We start from the raw sequence: 26620 nt of genomic DNA on the forward strand, positions 1-26620 counted from the left end.
ATGGGTGGGTAGGGAAGTGGGGGGCGCTATGGGGGACTCTTGGGATAGTATTGGAAATGTAATTGAGGAAAATATGTAATAAAAATATTAAAAAAAAAAAAAGAAAAAAGAAACAAAATCAGGACTATTGTCCAATCCAATTACCTTGGGCACTCTGAACCTCTGGAAAATTTCTTCTAATATCTTCTTAGCTATCACAATAGCTGTTTCCTGCTTGGTGGGGAAAGCCTCAACCTATCCAGAGAAAGTATCTGCAAACACTAGAAGGTATTTGTAACCATATTTTCCTGGCTTAACTTCTGTAAAAATCCACCTACCAACTAACTCCAGGCTGTTCTCCCCTAGCTCTTTTGCCCTGTTTACTCTTGGCTGCATAAGCATTCACTTGCTGGCAGATCCTACACCTGTTCTACTATCTCTCTGGCCCAGAACCTGAGGCATCTCTCTCTCTCTATTTTAAGTGAAGCCATCTCTTAGTCCAGCCCACTTCCCAGCAGGTGTTTCTTGCAGGCCCATAACTGGGATAGGCTCCTTCAGAGCCACTTCTTGAGACACTTGATTTGTCTGGTTATTGTCCCAGGCCACTGAGTCTCTTCTCTTCTGATGTCCTGGGCAGTGAATAATACTCCTGGGCAGTGAAGTTGCCAGCTTCATTAGGGCACCCAAGAGGTCCAGGATGTCCTAGTTGTTTCCTCTGATGTGAGCAGTCTTCTCTCTTGGCATAAAGTCCTGTGGACATGGGCTGTGGCAAAGGCATACCTGCTATCCCTGTGGATGTTGATTTTCTTGCTGGTTTCAAGTTCCAAGGCCTTGGTGAGGGTAATTAGGTCCACTTTCTGGGTCAACATGCCAGGGGTGTAGAGGTTGGGGGGTAGAGGATATGCCCAGATGACATTTGTGCTGTCTACCACAGCAGCACCTGCTCATCTCTGACCTTCATGGAGAAAACTGCTCCTGTCTGTAAACCAGGTCACCTTGGCTTTTGGCAGAGGTCACTCTGAGAGGTCTCTCCTTTTGAGCCAGCAGCAAATATATCTGAGTCCCCATTTTGGAGAGTATATCTCACCACAACAGAGTGTAGGGACAGTCTGGGGCCACCCCAAATGAATGGGATACCTGGCCCATCCCTAGGTCCACTGTTCTTCGGGTAGCCCATGAATATATTTTGGTGCCACTGGCTTCTTGGACCCAAGATCTTTTCTTGGAAATGGGGCTATCGGCTTGGAGGCCTAAGTGTTGAGCCCTGAGCCCCTGGGTCCACCAAGAACTGAGTGGGTTTCCCCTCCATTCTCAGAGTTACCCTGGGTTTGAGGAGCAGGTCTGAACCCTGTCTCCCCTAATCACTGTCTTCACCTAGGCTAAGACCTTTGCCTTTTGGGGGCGTTTTTCCCAAGCTCTGGGACTTCCTGCTCCTAGCTTCCATTTGTTAGGGCCTTCTTGAGCCCAGTGGCCTCTCTCCTTGCAGTATACACACTGGTCCTTTTCAAGGGGTTTTGTGTTTTTCTTTGGTTTCAATCTCTCTTCTCTGCTTTCCCTAATTACTGTAGCTCAGACTCTCTGTAGATTCCTTCCCTGTTGCTTTTCTTTCTTTTTCTTTCTCTGCTCCTTCTTCTCCTCTGTCTCCCCATTATGGTAGACTTTCTCAGCAACCTGCACTAAATCCCTCAACAACTTTTCCTGCAGTCTCTCAAGCCTCTGAAGCTTTTTCCTGATATCTCTACTAGCCTGGTCTATAAAAGCCATAGTCACACTAGCTTTGTGCTCCTTGCTGCTGGGGTCATAGGGTGTATACTGACAGAATGTCTCCATGAGTCACTCTAGAAAAGCATCAGGTGATCCCTGTCTAACCTCATGTACCTTGGTCAAATTTGTGGGTCTTTATGTGCCCCCCTTGAGACCTGGCAGTGGAGTCTGGTGGTGGATCGTTAGGTGCCCCTTACCTTTTGCCATATTAAAGTCCCAGTCCGGTCTAGTCAGGGAAAGCTTGCTGTCCACAACAGTCTGGTCAATCGATGGTGCCCCTGTGTCTGAGGGGGTATTCTTTCTGGCTTCCTGCATTATAGATAAAACAGTCTCAAAGAGATTAGCCTGCCCCTTGGAAAAAAGGGGTTGAGGGTTGGACCTTCCAGTTGTACAAGTTGTCCAAAGAGAAGGGCCAATATAGTATAGCCTGATTGCCCTTTTTTAGAGGGCATGTTCCCTTCGTGGGAGAGCCACCGTGGTATCAGGGGACGTGGCTCTCAGGTCTCCTCCTGCTCTTCCCTCCAGTAAAGGGGGCTGCAATGGCTCAGGTCTCATATGGGCTGAGGATCTGAGAACTGGTACTGGTGTTGGTGGGGCCATGGGGGCAAGGGAGATTTGGAGGTGGAGGGTCTTGGAGTAAAAGGTCTGCTGTTGAAAGATCTTGGAGGATCAAAAGTTTCTCAGGTCCTGATCTCTCGTCCCATGTTTCCTTCTTCCTGGTGACCAGAACCTGTGAAGTGGGTCTTGGGAAAGCAAGACTGTTTATCTATGAGGATGGAGGAGGGTCCTCCACTAGAATCTTCTAGGTAACTATATAGGGCCCTTAGTCTGGTTGCCCAAATGCTCCTGGCCTAAAGACTCTCTCCTCTACTGCTTTGATCACCTGCAATTTGAAGGCTCCTATGAGTGGGTAATATGGAGATGCAGACAGTAACTAACTTGTCTTTCAGTCTATCCAATGTCCATAAAAATGTCAAAGTCCCTGTGGTCTTAGGAATGTGATTAGCCCCTTCCTTCCAGAGAAGAGGGTGCCTATGCTCTTTATGACCTTTCACTTCCAGGAGGGGAGGGGTCCAGTGGAATTTTCTAAAGTTCCTGAGCTGACCTCTCCATGCTCACAGTAGAAGATGAAACAACATTCTAAATCTCATGGTGCACACTGATAACCCAATACTATGGAGATGGAGACAATTAGATCTCTGGGGCCTCTGGGCACTGGACTACTTAATGATCTTCAGATCAGTAAGAGTCATTGTCACACAAAACAGGTTGACAACTTTCAATGAACAACTCCTAAGATTGACTTCTAGCCTGTACACACAAACACACACACACACACACACACACACACACACACACACTCACTTGCTCATTCCCATGCATAATTTTATACACACAAATACACGTATATTATTATAAAAATATAGTGACATTTAAATGCTAACTCAGTTTTCATTATTATTGGAAAAACATGAAATGAAATCTATGAATTTAGTACTTAACAGACAGATATGATGCTATAAATGTCACATAATTTAATCCAGTATTTTTAGGAGGATAATGTCATCACTTGGGGATAAACCGTTTAATTTTAAAGACTATTTGAGTTAAGGTTTAGTCAGGAGACAAAAATTACCAGGAATTTGATTAACCATAGAGTAGGTATCATCTAGTAGGGACTAATAATGCTAAAGAGTTGAGTAGAGCAGATATAATGAGAGAGACAGGATACCAAGCAAGGAACAAACAATAGAGAACATGCCTCACCCTAAACCGACATGTCCTTGGAGATCATTGAGCACCAGCTCAGGGAATGGAGGACACTCCTGAGGTGCCATGCCTGTGGATCTCATGGGAAGCCACTTCCAGAACAGCCTGTCTGCAGGGATAGATCATAGTGTGAATCCTCAGGTCATGGGGTGTTAGAGGAGAAAACTAAGGAAACTGTCCTGCTTGTCTGATGTCTTTGTACTCATGCACCTGTTGAGAGACATCCCAGAACCAGAGCTCTGCATTCCTTAGATTCCTCTATTGACCTCTGAGGTAAATGCTAAAATTCATGCCCTGTGAAGGCTGTATGTAGCCTTGCAATGAAGGCTGTTGATGGAGCTCTGAGGTGGTAGACTGACACCTCACTCTCTGCCTAGCAACAAATCTATATTCTTAATAACGTGGAACTACCATGGGTTTATTTGCCTCCCCCAAAGAAATTTTTAATAATAAAAGAAAAATAAGAGGAAAGGAAAGGGGGCTGGTGAGATGGCTCAGTGGGTAAGAGCACCCGACTGCTCTACCGAAGGTCCGAAGTTCAAATCCCAGCAACCACATGGTGGCTCACAACCATCCGTAATGAGATCTGACTCCCTCTTCTTCTGGAGTGTCTGAAGACAGCTAGAGTATACTTATATATAATAAAAATAAATAAATCTTTAAAAAAAAAAGAGGAAAGGAAAGAATCAAGTGTAAGAAGGCATTCCATGAAGCTTTCCTTCAATATTTTTTATTTAATAACAACTTAATGCTTTGCCTGAATAAATATTCACTATTTTCAACATTAAAAAAATCGAATTATATCATTTCCCCCTGCTCTTTCCTAACCCTCCTATGTCTGATTTATCCTGCCCCATCTTCAAAGCCTCCTCTTCTTTAACCATTGTTACATATATGTATGAGTGAATCAACAAATCAATACAACTTGTTGCCTACCTGCTTATGATTCTGGGGCTTGTTAGCATTTATTCTATGCTCTGCCCAATAGTTACCTGGCAATAGCCAGATAGGCTTAACTTCCTATAAAAGAGGTTGTTTGGCCCCTTCTTACTCTCTTATTCTCTCTCTGTCCCTTTTTTCTCTTTGACTCTGTTCTCTTCCTGAGGGCTTGGGATGCCTCAGCATGGGCCAACTGAGGCACCCCTCCCACCTCATCATAATGCTCTCTACAAAGCATACCCTGAATCCTTTTTATAAAACACAACAGGGCTGACCATCCATCCAGTATTGTATAACTATTCAGGGGGCTCATCACCTCCACACTGCCAAACACTGATTATATTTCTATGACCTATAGCTCTTCATCAATTAGTAGAGACTTGTGAAACTTTTCCTGTCTATATTGGGATATCAACTGCTATAGAACTTATTCTGGTCTCCTTCAGAGAGCCAACCTGATAAGATTTTATGGGTGCACCTGGATAGGAAGAAGGCACAATCTCATAGCACACTTTCTGCTCCTCTGGTTCTTGGAGTCTTTCTGCCATCTTATTCCCTGAGCCTTGGTATATGAGTTGTGTTGTAGATTTATCTATCAGGGCCAGGCACTTCATAGTCAGTTGTCATCAACTTTTTCATTAACTGGAGCTTTCTGTGATGGTCACCTGTGCAAAAAGACGCTTCTTTGATGAGGGACTTTTTTTTTCCTATTAGATATTTTCTTCATTTACATTTCAAATGCTATCCCCAAAGGCCCCTATACCCTCCCACCTGCCCTGCTCCCCAACCCACCCACTTGTGCTTCCTGGCCTTGGCATTCCCCTGTACTGGAGCATATGATCTTCGCAAGACCAAGGGCCTCTCCTCTCACTGATGGCTGACTAGACCATCCTCTGCTGCATATGCAACTAGAGACACAGTTCTGGGGGGTAATATTTAGTTCATATTGTTGATCCTCCTATAGGGATTCAGACCCCTTTAGCTCCTTGGGAACTTTCTCTAGATCTTTCATTATGGGCCCTGTGTCCCATCCAATAGATGACTGTGAGCATTCACTTCTGTATTTGCCAGGCACTGGCATAGCCTTACAAGAGATAGCTATACCAGGGTCCTGTCAGCAAAATCTTGCTGGCATATGCAATAGTGTCTGGCTTTGGTGGTTGTATATGGGATGGATCCCTAGGTGGGGCAGACTCTGGATGGTTCTTTCTTCTGTCTCTCTGTAACTCCTTCCATTGGTATTTTGTTCCCCATTATAAGACAGAATGAAGCATCCTCATTATGGTCTTCCTTCTTCTTGAGTTTCATGTGTTTTGCAAATTGTATCTTCGGTAGTCTAACTTTTTGGGCTAATATCTGCTTATCGATGAGTGCATATCATGTGTGTTCTTTTGTGATTGGGATACCTCACTCATGATGCTATCTTCCAGATTCATCCATTTGCCTAAGAATTTCATACATTCATTGTTTTTAATAGCTGAGTTATACTCCATTGTGTAAATGTACCGCATTTTCTGTATCCATTCCTCTGTTGAGGGGAATCTGGATTCTTTCCAACTTCTGTCTATTATAAATAAGGCTGCTATGAACATAGTGGAGCATGTATCATTATTACAAGTTGGAACATCTTCTGGGTATATGCCAAGGAGAGGTATTGCTGGATCTTCCACTAGTACTATGTCCAGTTTTTTGAGGGACTGCCAGACTGATTTCCAGAGTGGTTGTAGCACCTTGCAATCCCACCAAAAATGGAGGTGTGTTCCTCTTTCTCTGCATCCTTGCCAGCATCTGCTGTCACCTGAATTTTTGATCTTAGCCATTCTGACTGGTGTGAGGTGGAATCTCAAGGTTGTTTTGACTTGAATTTCCCTGATGATTAAGGATGTTGAACATTTTTTCAGGTGCTTCTCAGTCATTTGGTATTCCTCAGTTGAGAATTCTTTGTTTAACTCTGTACCCCATTTTAAAATAGAGTTATTTGATTTTCTGGAGTCTATCTTCTTGAGTTCTTTATATATATATTGGATATTAGTCCCCTATCTGATTTAGGATTGGTAAAGATCCTTTCCCAATCCTGTTGGTGGCCTTTTTGTTTTATTGACAGTGTCTTTTGCCTTACAGAAGCTTTGCAATGTTATGAGGTCCCATTTGTCAATTCTTGATCTTACAGCACAAGCCATTGCTGTTCTGTTTAGGAATTTTTCCCCTGTGCCCATATCTTCAAGGCTTTTCCCCACTTTCTCCTCTATAAATTTCAGTATCTATGGTTTTATGTGGAGTTCCTTGACACACTTAGACTTGACCTTAGGACAAGGAGATAAGAATGGTAACTTCGCATTCTTCTACATGATAACCACCAGTTGTACCTCATTTGTTGAAAATGCTGTCTTTTTTTTCACTGGATGGTTTTAGGTCCCTTGTCAAAGATCAAGTGACCATAGGTGTGTGGGTTCATTTCTGGTTCTTCAATTCAATTCCATTGATCTACCAGTCTCTCACTGTACCAGTACCATGCAGTTTTTATTACAATTTCTCTGTAGTACAGCTTGAGGTCAGGCATGGTGATTTCACCAGAGGTTCTTTTATTGTTGAGAATAGTTTTTGCTATCCTAGGTTTTTTGTTACTCCAGATGAAGTTGCAAATTGCCCTTTCTAACTCAGTGAAGAATTGTTGGAATTTTGATGGGGATTGCATTGAATTTGTAGATTGCTTTCAGCAGGATAGTCATTTTGCCTATATTAATCCTGCCAATTCATGGGCATGGGAGATCTTTCCATCTTCTGAGATCTTCTTTGATTTCTTTCTTCAGAGACTTGAAGTTCTTATCATATAGATCTTTCACTTCCTTAGCAGAGTCACACCAAGGTATTTTATAGTATTTGTGACTATTGTGAAGGGTGTTGTTTCCCTAATTTCTTCCTCAGCTCATTTATCCACTGTGTAAAGAAAGACCACTGATTTGTTTGAGTTAATTTTATATCTAGCTACTTTACTGAAGCTGTTTATCAGGTTTAGGAGTTCTCTGGTGGAATTTTTAGGGTCACTTATATATACTATCATATCATTTGAAAATAGTGATAATTCGACTTCATCCTTTCCAATTTGTATCCTTTTGATCTCCTATTTGTTGTCTAAATGTTCTGGCTAGGACTTCAAGTACTATATTGAATAGGTAGGGAGAAAGTGGGCAGCCTTGTTTAGTCCCTGATTTTAGTGGGATTGCTTCAAGTTTCTTTCCATTTAGTTTGATGTTGGCTACTGGTTTGCTGTATATTGCTTTTAATATGTTTAAGTATGGGTCTTGAATTCCTGATCTTTCCAAGACTTTTATCATGAATGGGTGTTGGATTTTGTCAAATGCTTTCTCAGCATCTAATGAGATGATCATATGGTTTCTGTCTTTGAGTTTGTTTATATAGTGGATTACATAGATGAATTTCCATATACTAAACCATCCCTGCATTCCTGGGATGAAGCCTACTTGATCATGATGGATATCATTTTGATGTTTTCTCAGAGTCTTTTAGCGGGAATTTTGTTGAGTATTTTTTCCCCTGCTTTGGGACAGGCCTCTCTGCTCACAGACACAGCTTATCCTGTTTTTTTTTTTCTTTGTTTTTTTTTTTTTGTTTTGTTTTGTTTTGTTTTGTTTTTCTGTTCCTGTAATAACAGAAATGGTTTCTTTTACTTTTCTTTTTTTTTCAAATTTTTATTAGATATTTTCTTCATTTACATTTCAAATGCTATTCTGAAAGTTCCCTATACCCTCCTCCTGCCCTGCTCCCCTACCCACCTACTCCTACTTCTTGGCCCTGGCCTTTTGTGTTGATATTCATAAGGGAAATTGGTCTGAAGTTCTCTTTCTTTGTTGGGTCTTTATGTGGTTTAGGTATCAGAGTAATCGTGGCTTCATAGAATGAATCGGGTAGAGTACCATCTGTTTCTATTTTGTGGAATAGTTTGTGAAGAACTGGGATTAGATCTTCTTTGAAGGTCTGATAGAACTCTGCACTAAACCCATCTGGTCCTGGGCTTTTTGGTTGGGTGACTATTAATGAATACTTCTATTTCTTTAGGGGATATAGGGCTGTTTATGTCATTAATCTGATCCTGATTTAAATTTGGTGCCTGTTATCTATCTAGAAATTTGGCCATTTCATCCAGGTTTTCCATTTTTTTTTTTTTTTAGTATAGACATTTGTAGTATGATCTGATGATGTTTTGAATGTCCTCGTGTTGTGTTGTTATGTCTCCCTTTCCATTTCTGATTTTGTTAATTAGGATACTGTCCCTGTGTGATGAGGGACATTTTATCTGTGGGTGTACAGATAAGTATTTAGCATGTAGGCAGGAATTATATTGGTTTAGAAAATTGGTCATAGTAGGTCATCCTCTCAGGTCCATTACGTGGCTAGCTCTGTGTAGTTTTCTAGGGTTACAGTGCCAAGCATACTTTCACTCTCGGTAGATTTGTCTTGAGCCCATTAGAGAGCTGTTGCTGACTACCAATATATAAGTACCACCATTGAACCTTTAGGGACATCTGATGACTCTTGTAGTTCATAAGCATCAGACATGAGTAGAACTACTGATTCTTCCCCTAACAGCTTAAAGGACATCTTTTGGTATTATGAAAGCTAGTTCTTGGGGAAAAAGCTTCAAGGTCAGTCATAGCTCAAACTCTCTCAATTCTATATCCAAACTGCATGGTATCTTTAGTAACAGGACCTTCCATTCGAGTTCTGAGAGGCAACTGATTGATGAGTTTCTTGGAGTTCTCTGACCAACAGCTTGGTGTGAGGATTTTTTAGCCTGGTACTGGGATTTTTTTTAACATAATCTATGGCTTTTGGAGGCAAGTATTTTCACCCCAGGTGCTGTAATTTCATTTTTAGCTATACATACACTCATATTCTTATATGTATTACATGCTATTTTTAGAAAAATATAAAATAAAGATTTCCTATTTTTTCAATCATCTTTTTCAAAAGTCCCTTCTTCTTCCCTTTCCTCTTTTATATTATCCTTCATCACCCTTCCCAATTAAAGCTCTATACTGTTTTAGTTTCTTAGAAGTCATTGAGTTTTAGAACTCTGACTTATTAACCAAAACCTGAAATTACAAATGGGAAGAAACACCCAAGGCCATAAATAGAGACTTTTTCTGTGCAATGCACATAATATTTTGATTTCCATTTCTTGATGTACTTTAGAATGCAAGTTTACTTGACAAGGGCTCCTTTGCCATACATATGATATTTGTACCAATTGAGATGTGCACACATTCAGTAATTTCTGAGAGCTTGTTTTTTCATGTATATGGAAATAGGACCTCCAGTAGAGATCAGCTATAAAAATCTTACGTGACACTACCTTAAAGATCTTTGAGACAATTCATTGTCTACTTCAAGTGTTTGAAGGAAAAGAATCTTGGTATATCTCTCTCTATATAGATATAGATACACACACACACATATATATATAATCTGTTTTTTTTCTGTATTTTTTCTGTTAAAAGGTTAGGCTAGGGATACTAATTCTTTCTTTCTTACCAGTTTTTAAAACTTTATATTGATTCAATGTTTTACCAGAATAATCTGATTTTACTGCATAATGGCAATTAAAATCTTCATTTATGTTATAGAATGTATAGTGAAATGCTGTATATTGTGTATTTTAATTTTTGTGTAACTTTGGCAATCACTGCTCTAATATGAGCACAATATTGACAAATCTCTTTAAATTTTTGTCAGGACTATATGAGGAATGTTTTTTGTTAAAGTAATTCAGATGCAGGTCAATCCATGTTTTGATTATAATGCTCAACACTAAAATTGTTAAATAGTTTTTAGTTTTTATCTTTCACAATAAATATGTAAGACATATGAAATGTATAAAAATTAAAAAATCCAATATTCTCTCTCTCTCTCTCTCTCTCTCTCTTACAGATGGTCAAGGAAAATATTCTGAAGTAATCAAAAAGTCCAATGCTATTGAACTATTATTTACACTCTATCCTCCTCAAGGTGCCAGAGTGAACGTTAGCACAAGACTAAAGTCCACGTGGCTGAGACCCTTGGTGGATGGGGAAGAAGGCTATAAGTACATAGGTAAGACACTTGCTTTATTTCTGATGAAAAGGAAGAAATGCTATCTCCTTCTTTATTGCTCTCACCACCACCTAGATGATGGAGGGTTATACATGTACACTGTGCCACATCCCTTTTAGTTCCTAGGCTTTGTGTCTACACAGGGTTATTTTGTGCTTTTGTGCTCTCACTAGTGTTGTAGAATCCCACTGTGCTAAACTGTCTCTGGATGGTGAACATTTTAGCTGTTTTGACTTTGGATGAATCATATAAATCCTCTATATACATCCACATACAGTGCTATTCATAGACATAGACATACGTTTCTCTTGGTCATAGAGTTCCAGTGACGATCTTACCATTGCATGCATCCTACCGGTAGAGATGAAAATTACTGTTTTTCCATGGCTATTTTACCAATTACTGTGATCAGTGTTTCCATGTTTAGCAAGTCCAACAAACATTTATTTACTAGTATCCCTTTATACTTCTAATTCACATTTTCAAAGTAACTCATCATATTTGGAGCCTTTTTCATTTGCAATTTTAATTTTTCTGTGGTGATGTCTGTTCCAGTATCCTGGCCATTTTTGCATTGTTTGGAATACTGTCAAGCTGTAAGCTCTGTAGATATTTTTGGACAAAAGCCTGCATTGCGTACATGCTTAAATTCATGTTTCATCTCTTAAATAGCATCGTTTGAAAATATTTTATTTGGACCATTGCATTTCTTTATGACTTATATTTTTTCTGTCATTTTTAGGAAATACTGTCTGGACTTATGGTTATAAAGGTGTTCTTTATAAAAATTTCAGCTTAAGGGTTTATATATTAGTATATGTTAGCTTTGATTAAATTTTTGTAAGTTCAAACTATAAATTAAACTTTTAAATTGCATTTTATCTCTAAATTTTCCAACAATATTTACTGAAAAAAACGTTTTGTGAATTAACTTTGCATTTGGTCCAAGTCAAATAAATAAAGTGTGTAGCTGGCAAACATGAATGAAGTATGTTTGGTACCACTAGTTACAAAGGATTCAACATTAGAACTGTAGTGAACCAATACTACTTATCTATTGGGAAGGAAAAAAAAACCCTTTGATATTAAACCTACCAGAGTGATGTGTGGTAAAGGTATGGAATATACACTGTTGGTGAAAATTCAAGAAGGTTTAATTACCTTGGAAATATTTTCAAACTTTACTATAATGTTATTACCTATGTTCTGCCACTAAATTCAGGCAACTTCTCTAGGTGAGTGCTGAAGATAAAGGAAATAAATTTTTACATGTACCTTAAAAATAAAGTGAAATTAAGCAGTAGTTTCTTTGTGTTTAGACATTATAATTACATCATTTTACCTTCCTTTTCCTCTCTTCAAACCCTCCTATGTAGCCCCCTTTATCTCTTTCAAATTAATGCCTTTTTCTTTAATTGTTTTTATATAGATATGTGAAATAAGATAATATAAAACCTTCTATGTATGGATGTATATACCAGCATCATTCATAATTTGTAAAATCTGGAAACAACATAAATGGACTTCAATTGGTGAATGGACAAACAGCATTGCATGTGGTATATAATGATACTCAGAAATAATTAGGAATAAACTGTTGCTAAGTGGAATGATGTGGAGGAATATCCAGAACACCCTGATAAACAAGGAAGCCAGATACAGGGGCAAGGTGTTGTATGGCGCCATTAAAGTGACAGTTTGGAAATGGAAAAACAATGCAACAAAAAGCAGGGCTGTGACTTGTGGAGCTGAATATTTGTGACTGAATTCAAGTGAGAAGAAGCTGCACAAGGGGCTTCTCAGAGGCATGGGCCAGTTCTGCATTTGTTAAGCATGTGTATAGGAGTCATACAACTACAAATGAGTCAAATTCCAAAAAATTATACACTAAACCTAGAAAATTGTGCTATAGACATATATAGCATATAGAAAAAAATAGAGTCTATAGAGGGGTTTTTGAATATCCCACAGTTCTGTTAAAGGCATACTTCAGTTCTTGGTCTTTAGGGACTTTTACAGCAGTCTGAAATGGGGAGTTAATTCCCAATCCTAAATCGCTAAGAGTAGAAGTCAGAATCCCAAGTGTTAGCAGGGATTGCAATCACTTGAAATCCAGCATTCTCCTCAGGCAGAATTGAATTACCAAACAGACTTCACAAAAAACTTGCCATTCTCTAAAAATGTTAACCCCACACTGCCCTCTTCAGCAAAAACAGACACTGCTATTTACCTAACAGGAGAGGCTCAAATGACCAACTACAGGTAGATAGAAGAAATATGTTGTGATATATAGATGTAGAATATTTAAAAATATAAAAGAAAACAAAACCCTTAACTCTAGTGCGATACATGACAATATAGATAAATGACATAATTCTGCTGAGTGAAAAAGCCAGATAAAGGGGACTAGATATTGCATCAATCTGGTGGTACTAAATTTGAATTAGGGGATGAAGGAGACTTAGACTTCTTTGTCTTTTTTTATTAATTGGATATTTTCTTAATTACATTTCAAATGTTTTCCCCTTTCCAGGTCTCCCCATCAGAAACCCCCTAATCAAGCTCCCCTCCTTCTGCCCCTATGGGGGCACTCTCCCACTCACTCACCCATCCCAGCCTTCCCTTCTTGGCATTCCCCTACACTGGGGCATCAAGCCTTCACAGGACCAAGGGCTTCTCTTCCCATTGATGTCTGACAAGGCCATCCTCTGTTACATATGCGGCTGGAGCCATGGGTTCTTCCACGTGCACTCTTTGGTTGGTGGTTTAGTCCCTGGGGACTCTGGGGCTACTGGTTGGTTCATATTGTTGTTCCTCCTATGGGGCTGCAAAGCCCCTCAGCTCCTTCAGTCCCTTCTCCAACTCCTCCGTCGGGAACCCCCACACCCAGTCCAATGGTTGGCTGAGAGCATCCAACTCTGTATTTGTCAGGCTCTGGCAGAGCCTCTCAGAGACAGCCATATCAGGTTCCTGTCAGCAAGCACTTCACTGTATCCACAATAGCATCAGGGTTCAGTGGCTCTATATGGAATGGATCCCCAGGTTGGGAAGTCTCTGGAGACTTCTTAGGAGAGCAGGTTAGCAGTGGGAAATAAAGATAATGGATGAATCAGGTAAGGGTGGTGGGAATACTTAAGGTTTTGATTGTGTAATTTTTCATGGGTAAACTAAAAAATCCATCACATTGAACATTCTAAATACAAGCAATTATTGGTTAATGTCTACACCTCAGTAAAATTATAAAAGAAAATATGAAGATATATTTAAAGAATGAAAATATTAATCTTTTATTTTGGGAATATATTTAAGAGATGTCTATCCTTGCAAGTGTTAAAGCTTGCATATTAAATGTTGTATACTAAGTTAAGTGTGAGTATGACTGTTGTGGCTCAGTAATAGACCTCTATCTCTCTCTCTCTCTCTCTTTCCCCAGCAGAGCACTCTGTGTGAGCCATAATTTCAGACTGGTATCTAGAAACACATATTAATGTGGTCAATTCAGTGATATTCTAGAGGAAAAAGAGGGGAAGAAATAATTTTACAAAGATGAGAAGCATTTAGTTTGAAGGAATATAGTTCTGTAAATTAATCAATACTATGGATCCTATTTATTTTGTCTTTGTAATCTTCCATCTAATATCACTCAAACTTGATTTGTTTTAGGTTAAACATTTGATTTTACTGTGTAGAGCCAGCTTAACTTATATTTCGTCACAATAAACAAACAGGAAATACGACAGCAGCTTATGCCCTATGTTGAGTACTCTTTCATTAAGTTTGTAGGCTGATTTTTCCCTCCACCATTTTGGAAAAATGACCAGAGTCTTGCATCATTTTGAATTATAGTTGTTATTAAATTGACCAACAAGAGAAATGAAGCATTTCCCTTAAAAAAGATCAGTGTATTTCAGAAATTCTTCCTGAATCTGAGTAGTTCCTTAACTATAAATACTTGAGCAGAGATAGAATTGGGAATTTATGTTGTGCTCCCATATTAATGGTCTACATTGTGAGCTCTCGTGTTTATTGATTTCACTCTGTAGGTTCACTGATGTGCCATTACCAGGAGTGAGGAACAGTTAACATATGTCTGAGAGCTGTCTAAAAGCCTTGGGTCGCTAACAGATTAGTCAGGCCTATTCCTTCCCTGAAGAGTTCCCTTTCCATCTGTATTTTTAACACCAAATTTCATAACTTAAAAGTGGTTAAATACAATGACTGCTGAATATATTTGCCATAATTATAATTTGCTTAATTTGCACAAATAATTTCTTCTAATGGTAATTTTATAATCTTAGACTATGTAGAAAAGAGTCTTCAATTTTTAAAGGATATATATCTTACTAAACATATTTAGAAGCACTCTTTGGGGAGTCTAGTTTTTTAAATATCATCTGGTTATTTTTCCTTATAAGCCATCTGTTCTTCAGCTACCTGACCCTCTGGCTAAGCTCATGCTCACATTTGCTCCAGCTCCTGCTCTCTCACACACACCCACACAGGCAGGCAAAACTTCTTGTCCTAAATTATGTTTGTTGTGTGTGTCTTTGGTTAGCTTTAATATGGAAGGTATAGATTATATGAAAGACTTCACTAGCCTATAATTCATAAAGTTTTAATGGAAGTTGCCTTAAAGTATCTCAAAGCAATGACCATTAAAATGAAATCATTACCTTATGATTATAAAGTTTCTTTCTAATTAGTTCAGACCATAGAAAATGAACATAAATCTTAAGGACTACTTCTTGCAAATTTGTCATTTACAATATTTCACATAATGAATTCTACATAACGTTATACCATATAGGCTATTTAAATTATATGATCATCAACAAAATCTTATTTCTTGACCTAATCACTCTTTTGTGACCCATTTTAGTATGTATTAGGGACAAGTGAGGGGCAGGAAGGGGCAATGGACTATGGATATGGATCAAAATGCATTGCATACATGTACAAAGTTCTCTAAGAAATGACAAAATATACCCCAAACAAAATTTACAACGTATCTTTGTATAGTATTCACCTTGTTTCAGTGTCTTTAGGTAAATTTTGATACTTATTAAACAGATAGGAGTTTATTCCATTTTTAAAGATAGTCATCCCTTGACAGTCAAGTTTGGTATTTGGTGATCTATTCTCAGAGCTCTCATTTAACTCCATAAGTACCCAAACTTTAAGTATTCATAAAGTCGAGCCTTGCATAGGCCATTAAGACTCTTGTAAAATATTTCATTTCAAATAACCTCAGAAACCCCACTCCCAGTCCTCAATGTGTTTTGGGTTTTCTTTCAAGTGCTTTTCATATTTTCTCATGTCTTACATGTTTAGAATAAGAATCTAAACATGATGTCTAAGATGTCTTAAACTGAGTTTAAACTAAGATATGATTATTAACGGAGTCCTCATTTATTTTAAAGTAATTTTAGGTTCTACTAGTTTACTTTATAATTTTGGACCATGCACATGATTCTAAATGCACATCTCAACACTTAACTTGGATTTCTATCTTTGATTTTATAATTTTGTAAAATTTCTATGTGACAATATAATTTCTATACATTTTATTTTATCTTTTAATTTTGATATCCTGATCTGTTCTGCTTTTAGACAGTCTCTCAAAATATCTACATGTATTACTCTTGTTAAAACTAAGATGAGTTTTAAGAACATTCTTTGAAGTGATCTAAAAATTATTATTAAATTTTTAAATGTTGATCTTAAAAGACAAATATGTATAAAATAAGCTGTTTATTTCTGTTTAAGTATAAAAAATTACCTATTAAAATTTAGAAACAAGCCGAGCGTGGTGGCACATGCCTTTAATCCCAGTACTTGGGAGGCAGAGGCAGGCAGATTTCTGAGTTCGAGGCCAGCCTGGTCTACAGAGTGAGTCCCAGGACAGCCAGGGCTACACAGAGAAACCCTGTCTTGAAAAAACTAATAAATAAATAAATAAATAAATAAATAAATAAATAAATAAATAAAAAACATAAAAAATTTAGAAACATTTAAATATATGGTTTGTTGAATGTCATGCTGAGCCTATATAATGTCTACTTGATTGGAGGTGAATAATAGTCATTGTAAAATATATTTTAGACTAAGTTGGACTTAAAATGTTGTTTGTGTATCCACCATCTTATCTTCTTTATCGAGCATATCCTTCCCACAGGCTTCTCTGCCTTGTTTTTAGCTTTTTGATTTACTATGTTAATAGTAAGGTGTGGATACAGTTGCAGATGAGGAAAGTGTGTGTTTGCACCCAGCTGTGCACTTGGTGTCTTCCCAGACAGCCCAGCGTTGAGCATGGTGGAAGCAGTCTCCGCTGCCCCCAGCTAACATGTCCACATGTGCTCAAGTTTTAAAAATTTCTTTAGAATAATTAATTCTTTTCCTCACTTAGTGAAATGTATTCTGTGTGAGATAAATATATTCTTTCCCCCACTTTTTTTTTTAACCTTGGGTGTTAATGATAAAATCAGAGGTTATCTTCTACCCTCATCAAATCAAACTAAACAGGTGGTATTACACAAAGAAGAACACCAGGCTTTATCAGGTTTATATGGTAAAGGAAGTATGAGTCACAGAGGACTGATTTGTCTTTCACGACTTCACCGTTCAACTTTTAAAATGGAAATTGAAGGATGTTTTATTGCAAATTCTCTATCCTTAATAACTATGAACTGTCTGATATGTGGTTGTCAATGAAGTTTGAAAAACCACTTTATCTCAGTCGCCACTTTAGTCCAAAGCACTGTCAATGATTTTGCACATGTGGGCTGAGCCGCAGTCCTATTATTGATCCAAGGTCAGATAGAATGTGTCTTTATAAATAGAAATGACTTCACAAGAAACTTGGATCAACATCCAGAAATTATTAAAATGATGCCCAGCTTTCAATATCCAACACGAAAACACAAAGTTGGATTCATTGTCCACTTAGTAAGAGAAAGTTATTCTTATGATGCACAGTGTCTCTGAGAAATCTGCATTGGACATTCTATTTGGTTTGGAAAAAGAACCCATGAGAAATTCCCAAGTATTCATGATTTGGTGAGGTCCTCTCATATTGTGTGGAGAATGGGCTGTTACTAAAAGTCTACAGTAGAAACAACAGTCTATCAGTCCTGAAGCTAAAACCTAAACCTTGTTCTGGCTTCTGCTTTGCTCTCTCCTGGATAAATTGCTCTGAGTTAAACATAGTTGCCCATTTGTGAGACAACTCTAGCATCCCTGTTGAAGATGGACTGAGTTCTGCCTATAGGCTATTAGACAATACAGTGTATAGTCAGTCTGTATGTCCCCCAGTCCTCTGAACTGAAAGCTTCAGTGCATGCATGGTTGTGACCTCATGAGACCCGACACTGCAGCCACTTCCTAGGAACCATGTGAGGTATATGTATATTTAATGTTCAACTTTAGGGCAGTTTTCTGTGAGACAGACAGTAGTAGTATGGTGAAAGTCAGTGAATGGATCATTGATAAATGGTAAGATGAATTTTAAACTAGTTCTGGTGTTGTTTGACTGTAGCAATCAAGATTGTTTAAAAGACTTTAAAAATAGCTTCTGGCTTGTGACCAGAGTTGCATATGTATGTGAGAATTTGTTTTATGAAATTTGCTTTTGTTTTTGTTTTTGTACTCCTGCATGACTATACACATAATTTCATATGTATGAAACTATATCTATAGTAAAGATACACTTATGATTTATAGTGTATATATATCAATAATCTATAATAAAATAAAATATAAAATAGATTTCATGTATATGAAAATTATTTATAAATTCCATACTTTCAATATCCATGAAAATTATATGTAGGTAGTATTGGTATTAGTACCTGTAACTAATCAAATGTGGCATGTGACAATATGAATTTTCATTGTGTAAATGCTAACATGGTAATGTCCTAGAATATCCGATTAGATGCTGACATTCTGAAGCAATCTATAAGATGCAGCATAAATGTGGCAGCTACGGGTGCAGAGTGTCAGAGGTGCTGTACAGTTTGATCATATACTCTGTAGAGCATTGCTTTGGAAGTTTCTAATTTTCAAAGGAATGAACAATTCTTAACAGAGATCTCAGTAAGAGAGTGTATAGATTTTGTTGTTTGTCTGATATTGTTCTTGTGTCATGAATACTTAGTATCTATTAGAAAAATATCAAATAAATCATTTTGTCTGTGTGGAAGGAAATTGAGGTCTATGCCTAAATGCTTATTCACAGGGTTTTCTCACAGAGGATGGAGTAGAACATTTGAAATTTATTTAAGATAAAGATGTTTCTTGTCTTAAAATGAAATATTTTTCTATTAAAGGAACATTTTACCCTAGGTCCCTATTCCATAAAGACATTTGAGACACTCAATTATTATGATCACAAATACAACATATTCAGCACTTAAATCATCAGCCATGCAGCTCTAATCCTTTGATCATATTAAAACTTATACCAGTGGCTCATCAAGTATGGATGGACCAACTGGCTCCTCTGGACCTTCACCCTGCAGATCTGATATCACTCAGTTTCATAGCTGATCCTTCATAATCTCTCACTCTCACTCTCACTCTCACTCTCACTCTCACTCTCAAGTCTATTTCTTTCTCTCCTCTTTCCATCATCCCTCTCTGACTTTTTTATTGTTTTTGTACCTTTTGAGAGTGTTTGCTACCTCAGTTAATATGAGGATAATAATGATAAAGTTAACTCTTATCACTTCCTAAGCGTGCATGATTCAGGGCTGTGTGTTTTAAGTACTTTTTTTTTCATTTCATCGTTATTATGTACATAATAGAACTCATTTTAATGAAGATGATACCATACCACATTAAAGCTAAATTGCTTTAGATCATGTAGTTACTGGGTATGAAAGATGATTTTGATTAAGATATTTAACTTTAGATCAAGTTTTAACACTTCAAATAGCAAAATTTATTTTAGTTGAAATGTTCTTAAATTACCAAGAAAATATTACATTATGATGCATTTACATATGTAGAATTTAGTGAAGTGGCTATGCGTAGTTGTGGACACCTGAATCTTTGTCTCAGGAGACAGAGGCAGAAGATAGATGTCAGTGTCAGCCTGAACTGCATAGCAAGATCCTGTCTTGAGTTGAGACTATATATTGCTTATGGGATGCTAGCTTGTGAAAGGATCTGCTTCAGTCTCTAGCTATACAAATAGTGGGTGATGTGGTATAATGATTTATCTTAGCACAATATATGAAGTATTGATCTAATAGGTTAAGCATTATTTCACAAGCATTTTCTATTCAAGTAATTTTGATTTCTTTTCCTAAATTCCCTCTAAGATCACTCTACTACATGGCTATAATATAAATGTAATATCAAAACAGAATAAAGAAATTTTGCATAAGTTTTAAGATAGAAAAATATGACTAGGAGGTCAATTCTGTATTATAGGCGCGTCTCTTGATTTTTTGACTTCACTTCTTCAGAATTTTTATATAGCTACATAATATTGAAGCCTTGAAAAGGTAATTGCATGTTATTTTGCCCAGTTCTCTAGTTACACCTATAGAGAGCTACTTAAAAGATATTAGGACTGTATTTTAATTAAGGATCTCAAGGTGCAGAGGCTATGTGGCTTGTATAAGATAATGTCTTTATTTGAAACTGAGCCAATGCCTCAAAGTCATCTATATTAGGTAGGCCCATTACTCTTACCCCATAGATCCGCAAACATCTTGCTTTTCATGCAAAGTGATTTATCTGGTCAAAGTTCATGTAGCATTTGCTTATGGATGAGCTTTGGGTTTATTTTTTGTTTTGATAAAAGATAAATGAGAGTGGATATTTTTGTCCTTTGTATATTCTCTGAAGCAAATTTGCAAGAATTTTCTTCTTCTGTCGTGGGAAGTAGAGTTGGGGCAAAGACTGTGGGCTGCAGCATTTGACCACTGCGAAATCTCTCACTGTGGGCACACTGGACTTCAACTTGGGAAATCTCTCAATGCATATTATTTTTGCCCCTCAAAATTTGCTGCACATGCCTATTTTAGTTTCATTTTTTTCCACTTTCCAACTATTCATGTTACAAGAAGAAAATAGTATTTTGGAATCTCATGTGAAGCAAAACCTGATTCTTATTACATGTAAGCTTTAAGTAGAAATAATTTCATGTTGCTAGAAGAGAGTGCTTATTCCCCCTTCCCTAAGACTGCAGCATAATAAAGTAAAAATGTTTTCACAATACTTTGGAATTTTTGTAATTGTCCTCTGCATTGTTTGACTGTCAGTTAAATTAGAACATTTGATAATTGCAGGGAGCTGATAAGACTTTCTATTACAGGGATGTCATTATGTTAATCTCAGTTCAAATATAGTTTGCCTGAATCCTGTTTTGATTATATAATATTAGAATAAATTAACCTATTAAGTGAGCTTACCTGGAGGGCATAGAATATTTTAAATGTGTTTAAAATTAACAGTAATTTAAACAAGTTGGTAAATCTTTTGTTAAAACTATAGCTGTCTTTTCTTCTTAAAAACTTTAAAATGTAAAGTATAGATATTTAAATATCTACACCCACATTTTTAGTTGTAAAATTCACACAATAAATAAGGATTATTTAGATCTTATTGTTTGCTTATCATGTAAAGATAGTAATGAATTTTTAAGAATGTAGGGTCTCCCAGGTTTAATTTTCTATGCAAACACCTGGATAATGGAATTTTTAAATAAATCAACTGGCAGCTGCTTCTACAAACACAATTTTTATTTGAAAGTGTAAGCTTGCTTTATTTCTTTGTGTGTAAAAATAATAAGTGACTTTAAACAACTGTAACTCTATTCCCTTATATGAATGGGAAAGGCTCATTGACCATCTCATGATATGTTTTGATACATTCACATCACTGCTACGTACTCTCTATTTTTAAAGATGTGGTCTGCATTTTATTTCTAGAATATGCTTGACAGGTATCTATGAAACATAACTGTTCAATCTCAATGTAAATTAGATGGAAGTTTAAAATCTTTTATCACCTAATATGTATTCTAAAAATATCAAGAAGTATGTAAATAGACTGTGGCTGGTGTTTCAGGAACCTATAAGCCATTTAGAGACATGAGAGATTCAAAAAAGGTCAACAAGATAGTATATAATTTTTTCTACCTATGGATAAATTGACTTCCAGGACCCCTGACCTAAAACAAATGTAAAATGTGCAATATTCTGGCATAATCAAACTGTTCTTCATTATTTTTCATATTATCTTACATCTTACAATCAGTCTAATAGGTGTCTACTCAAATTTTAAGGCAGAAGGAAAAGTATGGAGGATATGAAGGAAGGAAAATTTTACAGCCGACACTGGCATGTCAGATGCATGGTCATATGCGTACTCAGAGACCAAGCTAGTTAAGTTCACCATTTGAAAACTCATTACATAGTTTACAGCCTACAAGTTTAGCAATAGCTCAGTCATTTTACATGTAGAACAATCGTTCCTTCTGTATGCTCACCGCTATGAAGAAGGTGCAAATTATAGCCTCAGTTCCTGGTTTTAGCAAAGAGTAACTGCAGTTATTCAGCATCAAACACAATCATCATCCGTAGACCCCTTCCATAGATACTATATTTTGGTGGAAAATTATAACTCACAGGTACCACTAGGAAGTTCAGTGATAAATGACTTAACTGACTTTGCTTAGGTGGTCTTACTTAAATTGTAGAAACCCACTGTATAAGGTGACTCAACTTAAAATGACCAGTATATGGTTGCTTGTGTGGATGATAATTTCTGGGTATATAAAATAGGCATTATATGTTTATTATTGAGTTTTGGTTATGATGAATTTTGAGTTTTGGAAGAGGAGATAAGTTAGTTTTAAGGGCTAACATCAATATATAATTTTGTGATGTTTACCAATTTTCTTAAGAGAAAAATTAATAATTACTCCTTCCAAGTGCTCTGAGTTAAAAAGAATAAGAAAGAAAATCTACTCATTTGCTCAACAAATATTTATTGAATATTACAGATCAGCAAAAAAGTAGCCACCTAGAGACAGCTATTCAAAGTCCTTTTTTTGTGTTTTCTTGTGCTTTTCTTTTTATACATAATTATCATCAGATGTAGATTTTAAAATCAGTTTTTCTGATTACAAAATAATACATGGTCATTGTGAAAAAAATCTAAAGGTTCAAAATACAAGTAAGTAAAATAAAAAAGTATTTCAATATCTACTTTATAGAAATCTTGTTGTCTTTGTGTATTTTGTTATACAATGGACTCATTCATCACACATGCACAAAGATACACACATGCATACATATTTAACATGTCTAACTATACTGCTTGCTATCATAATTGATCTAGGAACATTTATATCTAGATGTACAATGTTGATGAAACAGTAAACAGATGCTGTGTTCCTTAAAAAGACTTAACAGTGTCTCCTGATTGAATGGTTGAGACCTTTGGTTATTTAGTGTGACTCTAATGAATTCAGAATAGTATCACTCACAAACTTTTCTCAGGAAAATGGCTAAACTCTCTCTATATACTCTCTTGCTTTTGTTCAAGGAAAACATTTCAGTAATCCTCAGCAGTGTCTCCAGCTATACAAATATTTTGGCCATTTAAGGAAGCTCTAAAAGATAAGACCCATCTTTAGGTTTCTATTTCTTCTGTATCCATATGCCATATGTGAAAATAAAAGTAAATCTGAAAATCAGGAATGATTTCATAGCATTTGTTGCTTGACCCTGAACTGAAAAACATGGGACAGTTTAGTAGAAGAACAAGCCATGAGAGAGGGAACAGTAAAATAAATAGTTTCCTACATAGAATGGGGAACTCTTGAACACATACTTTTAACATTAATTTTCAGACTTGAATGTAGTGCATCTTACTTACCAATATGTGGTGCTCCAATCAAAATTTTCTATGCTTCTAATTTAGTCATATTAGATGATCATTAAATCCCAATTGAGCAAAAGGAGATGACAGCTATAAATAATTTGGGAGGGACAAGTCTCAGAACAGCCAGTCCACTGTCATATAAGCCATAGGTCTGACTGACACAGTCAAGGCCATATGCCAGTGAGAGAGCACACAGATCTCCACCAAGTGCCTTCTAGGAAGAGTCAGTAGTACCTTAGGAATCACCAGGTTGGCAAAATATGTATTTAAAATTGTGATTGGAGGGACATAGCACAAGAATTTTTTTTTAAGATTAAGAACAGAGCAGAAGACCCTAGAAAGGGGCAAATTCAGGTCAGGCTATGCAAATTTTTTGACAAGCAGTTATCCAGTGGGGTCCTTCAGTGTGGGCTGAATTTAAAAAACATACATACAAGGTTTCCATACTTGAGTTTCATTTTGATTAGTCTCTCCATCTGCTAAGTATATCTAAAACTTGAAAATTATGTAAGTCCTCACATAGCCTTAAAAGTCTGTTCCTTTACTAAACCAAAAAGAATATGAAAATCTTGGGTCACTCTCCCCTCCCCTGCCAGTCTGTATAAATTCTTCAGCTATATTATATGCATATTTTATTATAGTGGTTTTCAGTACAATAGGTTAGGAATGCACACACACACACACAAACACACACACACACACACACACACACACACACACACACATGTTTTCTATACATGCATGAGTACATGAATTAAGATACCCAGAGTCCATTGCCAGGATATGGTCACACCTGTGCTATGGGAGTGGAGGTAGGATGGTAGCTTGATTTTGTTGGCCAGCTAGTCAAGCTAAAATTGAAAAACTCTTGATTCACTGAAGGACCATGTCTCAAGTGCATCAAGTGTACAGTGGCAGAGCAAGGTACTGCTATGGCCTCTGCACATGCATATGCAGATATATGTTCCTGCATGCATAGTGGCACACCTGCATACTGTACACTCACACACACACACACACACACACACACACACACACACACACACACACCACACACACACGCATGCATATACACACCACACACATACACACAAGTGCACATACAACCACACAAATTCAAAGCATGAAGGAAAGATATCCTTGCAGTCTTTATTTTCACTTTATATACTTATATATGCCAGAATGGTATACACTATTAATATTTTATCTAAAATATTTAAATTATTAGTTATAATGTTTATTTGTTTTTTGACAATTTTATAATATGCATACAATGTATTTTGATCTTATTCACTAACCATTTGCCCCTCCAACTCCTCCCATATCTTGCCTCATCATGCCTTCCTAGTTTGATGTACTTTTTCTTGTTTTTTTTATAGCCCACTTAACCTAATTATTACTGCCTTATGTCCATTGGTGTGTCCTGGAACCCACTTTGTAGACCAGGCTGGCCTAGAACTCAGAAATACACCTGCCTCTGCCTCCTGAGTGCTGGGATTAAAGGCGTGCACCACCACCACCAGCATGTAGTTTTGAGAATTTTCTATATGCATTTATGTATGCAATGATCACATTTCCCCCAGTACCCCCTTCCAACACTGTCCGTATCCCCTATAACATGTCCCTCCCAACTCCATTATTTTCTCTTGATCATTCATTAAGTCCAACTCGTGCTGCCCTTGTATGCCTAAGTATGGCACCATCCAACAGAACATGGGAAACCTACCCACTGGCTTCCTTTCTATTTTCCTGTTTGTGGTGAAAATTTATGAATAGATATAAGGTGACCATTGCTGATTGGATGGAAACTTGAGAAAATATTCTGCCAATTTTAAATCTCATAAACTAAAAATCACAGTAACAAACTAATGTTCCATCATATATTTCTGCTGTTTTACTATAAATATTTAAATTAATTTTTGATGGACTCCTAAAAGTATAAGTACAATATCTGAAGTGATCATATGATTAATACTGACACAAATAATTGCACAGTAGAAAATTGATTCTACTGTTAAGAATTAAGTCTGGCATAAGATTCCACACCGAATTTCCAGCAGATTTTTTTTTGTTTTCATGTATAGTGGTATTATCAATTACATAAAGTCATGAACAGGTAGCTGTGGTTTAACTTTCTTCACCCCAAAGACTACAATGTAATTTTTAAAGGTAATCTTGAAACTCAAGTTGTTCGTTTGTCCTATGCATGCATGAGTTATAAATGCCATAAAGATGTGGCACAGTGGCATTCTAAGTAGCATATATATTTCTTTCACATATGACTAACATCTTAGAAATCATGCAAACTAAAGACATTTTCAACTAGACAAATTCTGCAAAGCATCAGTGCAAAAATAAGAGTTCTAAAAGAGAATACATACAGTCTGCACCCACCAAAAGCACAGTCATTGACTGACTTGTCATTAGGCCCTCCTCCTGACTGACTGACTTGTCATTAGGCCCTCCTCCTGATACTCCACTCATCTATGAGCTCATCATTAGACTGATCTATACATCAAATTAGCACATCAATGATTCAGTCTCCTTTTAGTGGTGCCATCAGCTGGGCATTAAGACTTCAACACATGAGACTTTGGGGGGACACTATATGTTTCAATCGTAAAGCAACAAATTCCCCTCATGAAATAGAAGGCAGAGGATTTTTCTCCCTTGCTCCATAAATCTGGACTTCTCATTCTCCCCTGTGCTTCTTCTTGTCCTGAGTCCATAACTCTGTTTCATTAAACTTAGACACTCCTGATCATCCTATAAATGTGAAAGTGTTGGGGACTCTTGATGTCGATTGTCAGTTTTCATGTATGGGGATTAATGACAAAAGTAGTAGTTATGTAATAGAACAGTGTGTATGAAATATAGAAAATTCTCAGAACTTGTAGAAAATGAAACAGGAAAGATAAATGCAATGTATTCCATCTTGTCCTAGGGCCTGATGGACACAGGTCGAATGTAGATCATCACATCCACAAACAATTTTCTTTTTTCCTTTTTTTTTTTGTTTTTGTTTTTGTTTGTTTGTTTTTGTGAGACAGGGTTTCTCTGTGTAGCCCTGGCTGTCCTGGAGCTTTCTCTGTAGACTAGGCTGGCCTCGAACTCAGAAATTTGCCTGCCTCTGCCTCCCAAGTGCTGGGATTAAAGG

The 26620-nt window shown here is 37.0% G+C and overlaps 1 protein-coding gene across 1 annotated transcript in view; it reads left to right on the plus strand.

Moving 5' to 3' along the window:
* The window catches only part of Iqcm (IQ motif containing M), a 442098-nt gene that overhangs the window by 355221 nt on the left and 60257 nt on the right, over positions 1-26620 (plus strand). Inside the window, exon 13 of the mRNA XM_021170291.1 lies at positions 10402-10563. Coding sequence (XP_021025950.1) covers positions 10402-10563 — 162 coding nt within the window. The remainder of the gene's footprint in view (positions 1-10401; positions 10564-26620) is intronic.

The sequence above is a fragment of the Mus caroli genome, chromosome 8, assembly GCF_900094665.2.
Source record: "Mus caroli chromosome 8, CAROLI_EIJ_v1.1, whole genome shotgun sequence".
Lineage (NCBI taxonomy): Eukaryota > Metazoa > Chordata > Mammalia > Rodentia > Muridae > Mus > Mus caroli.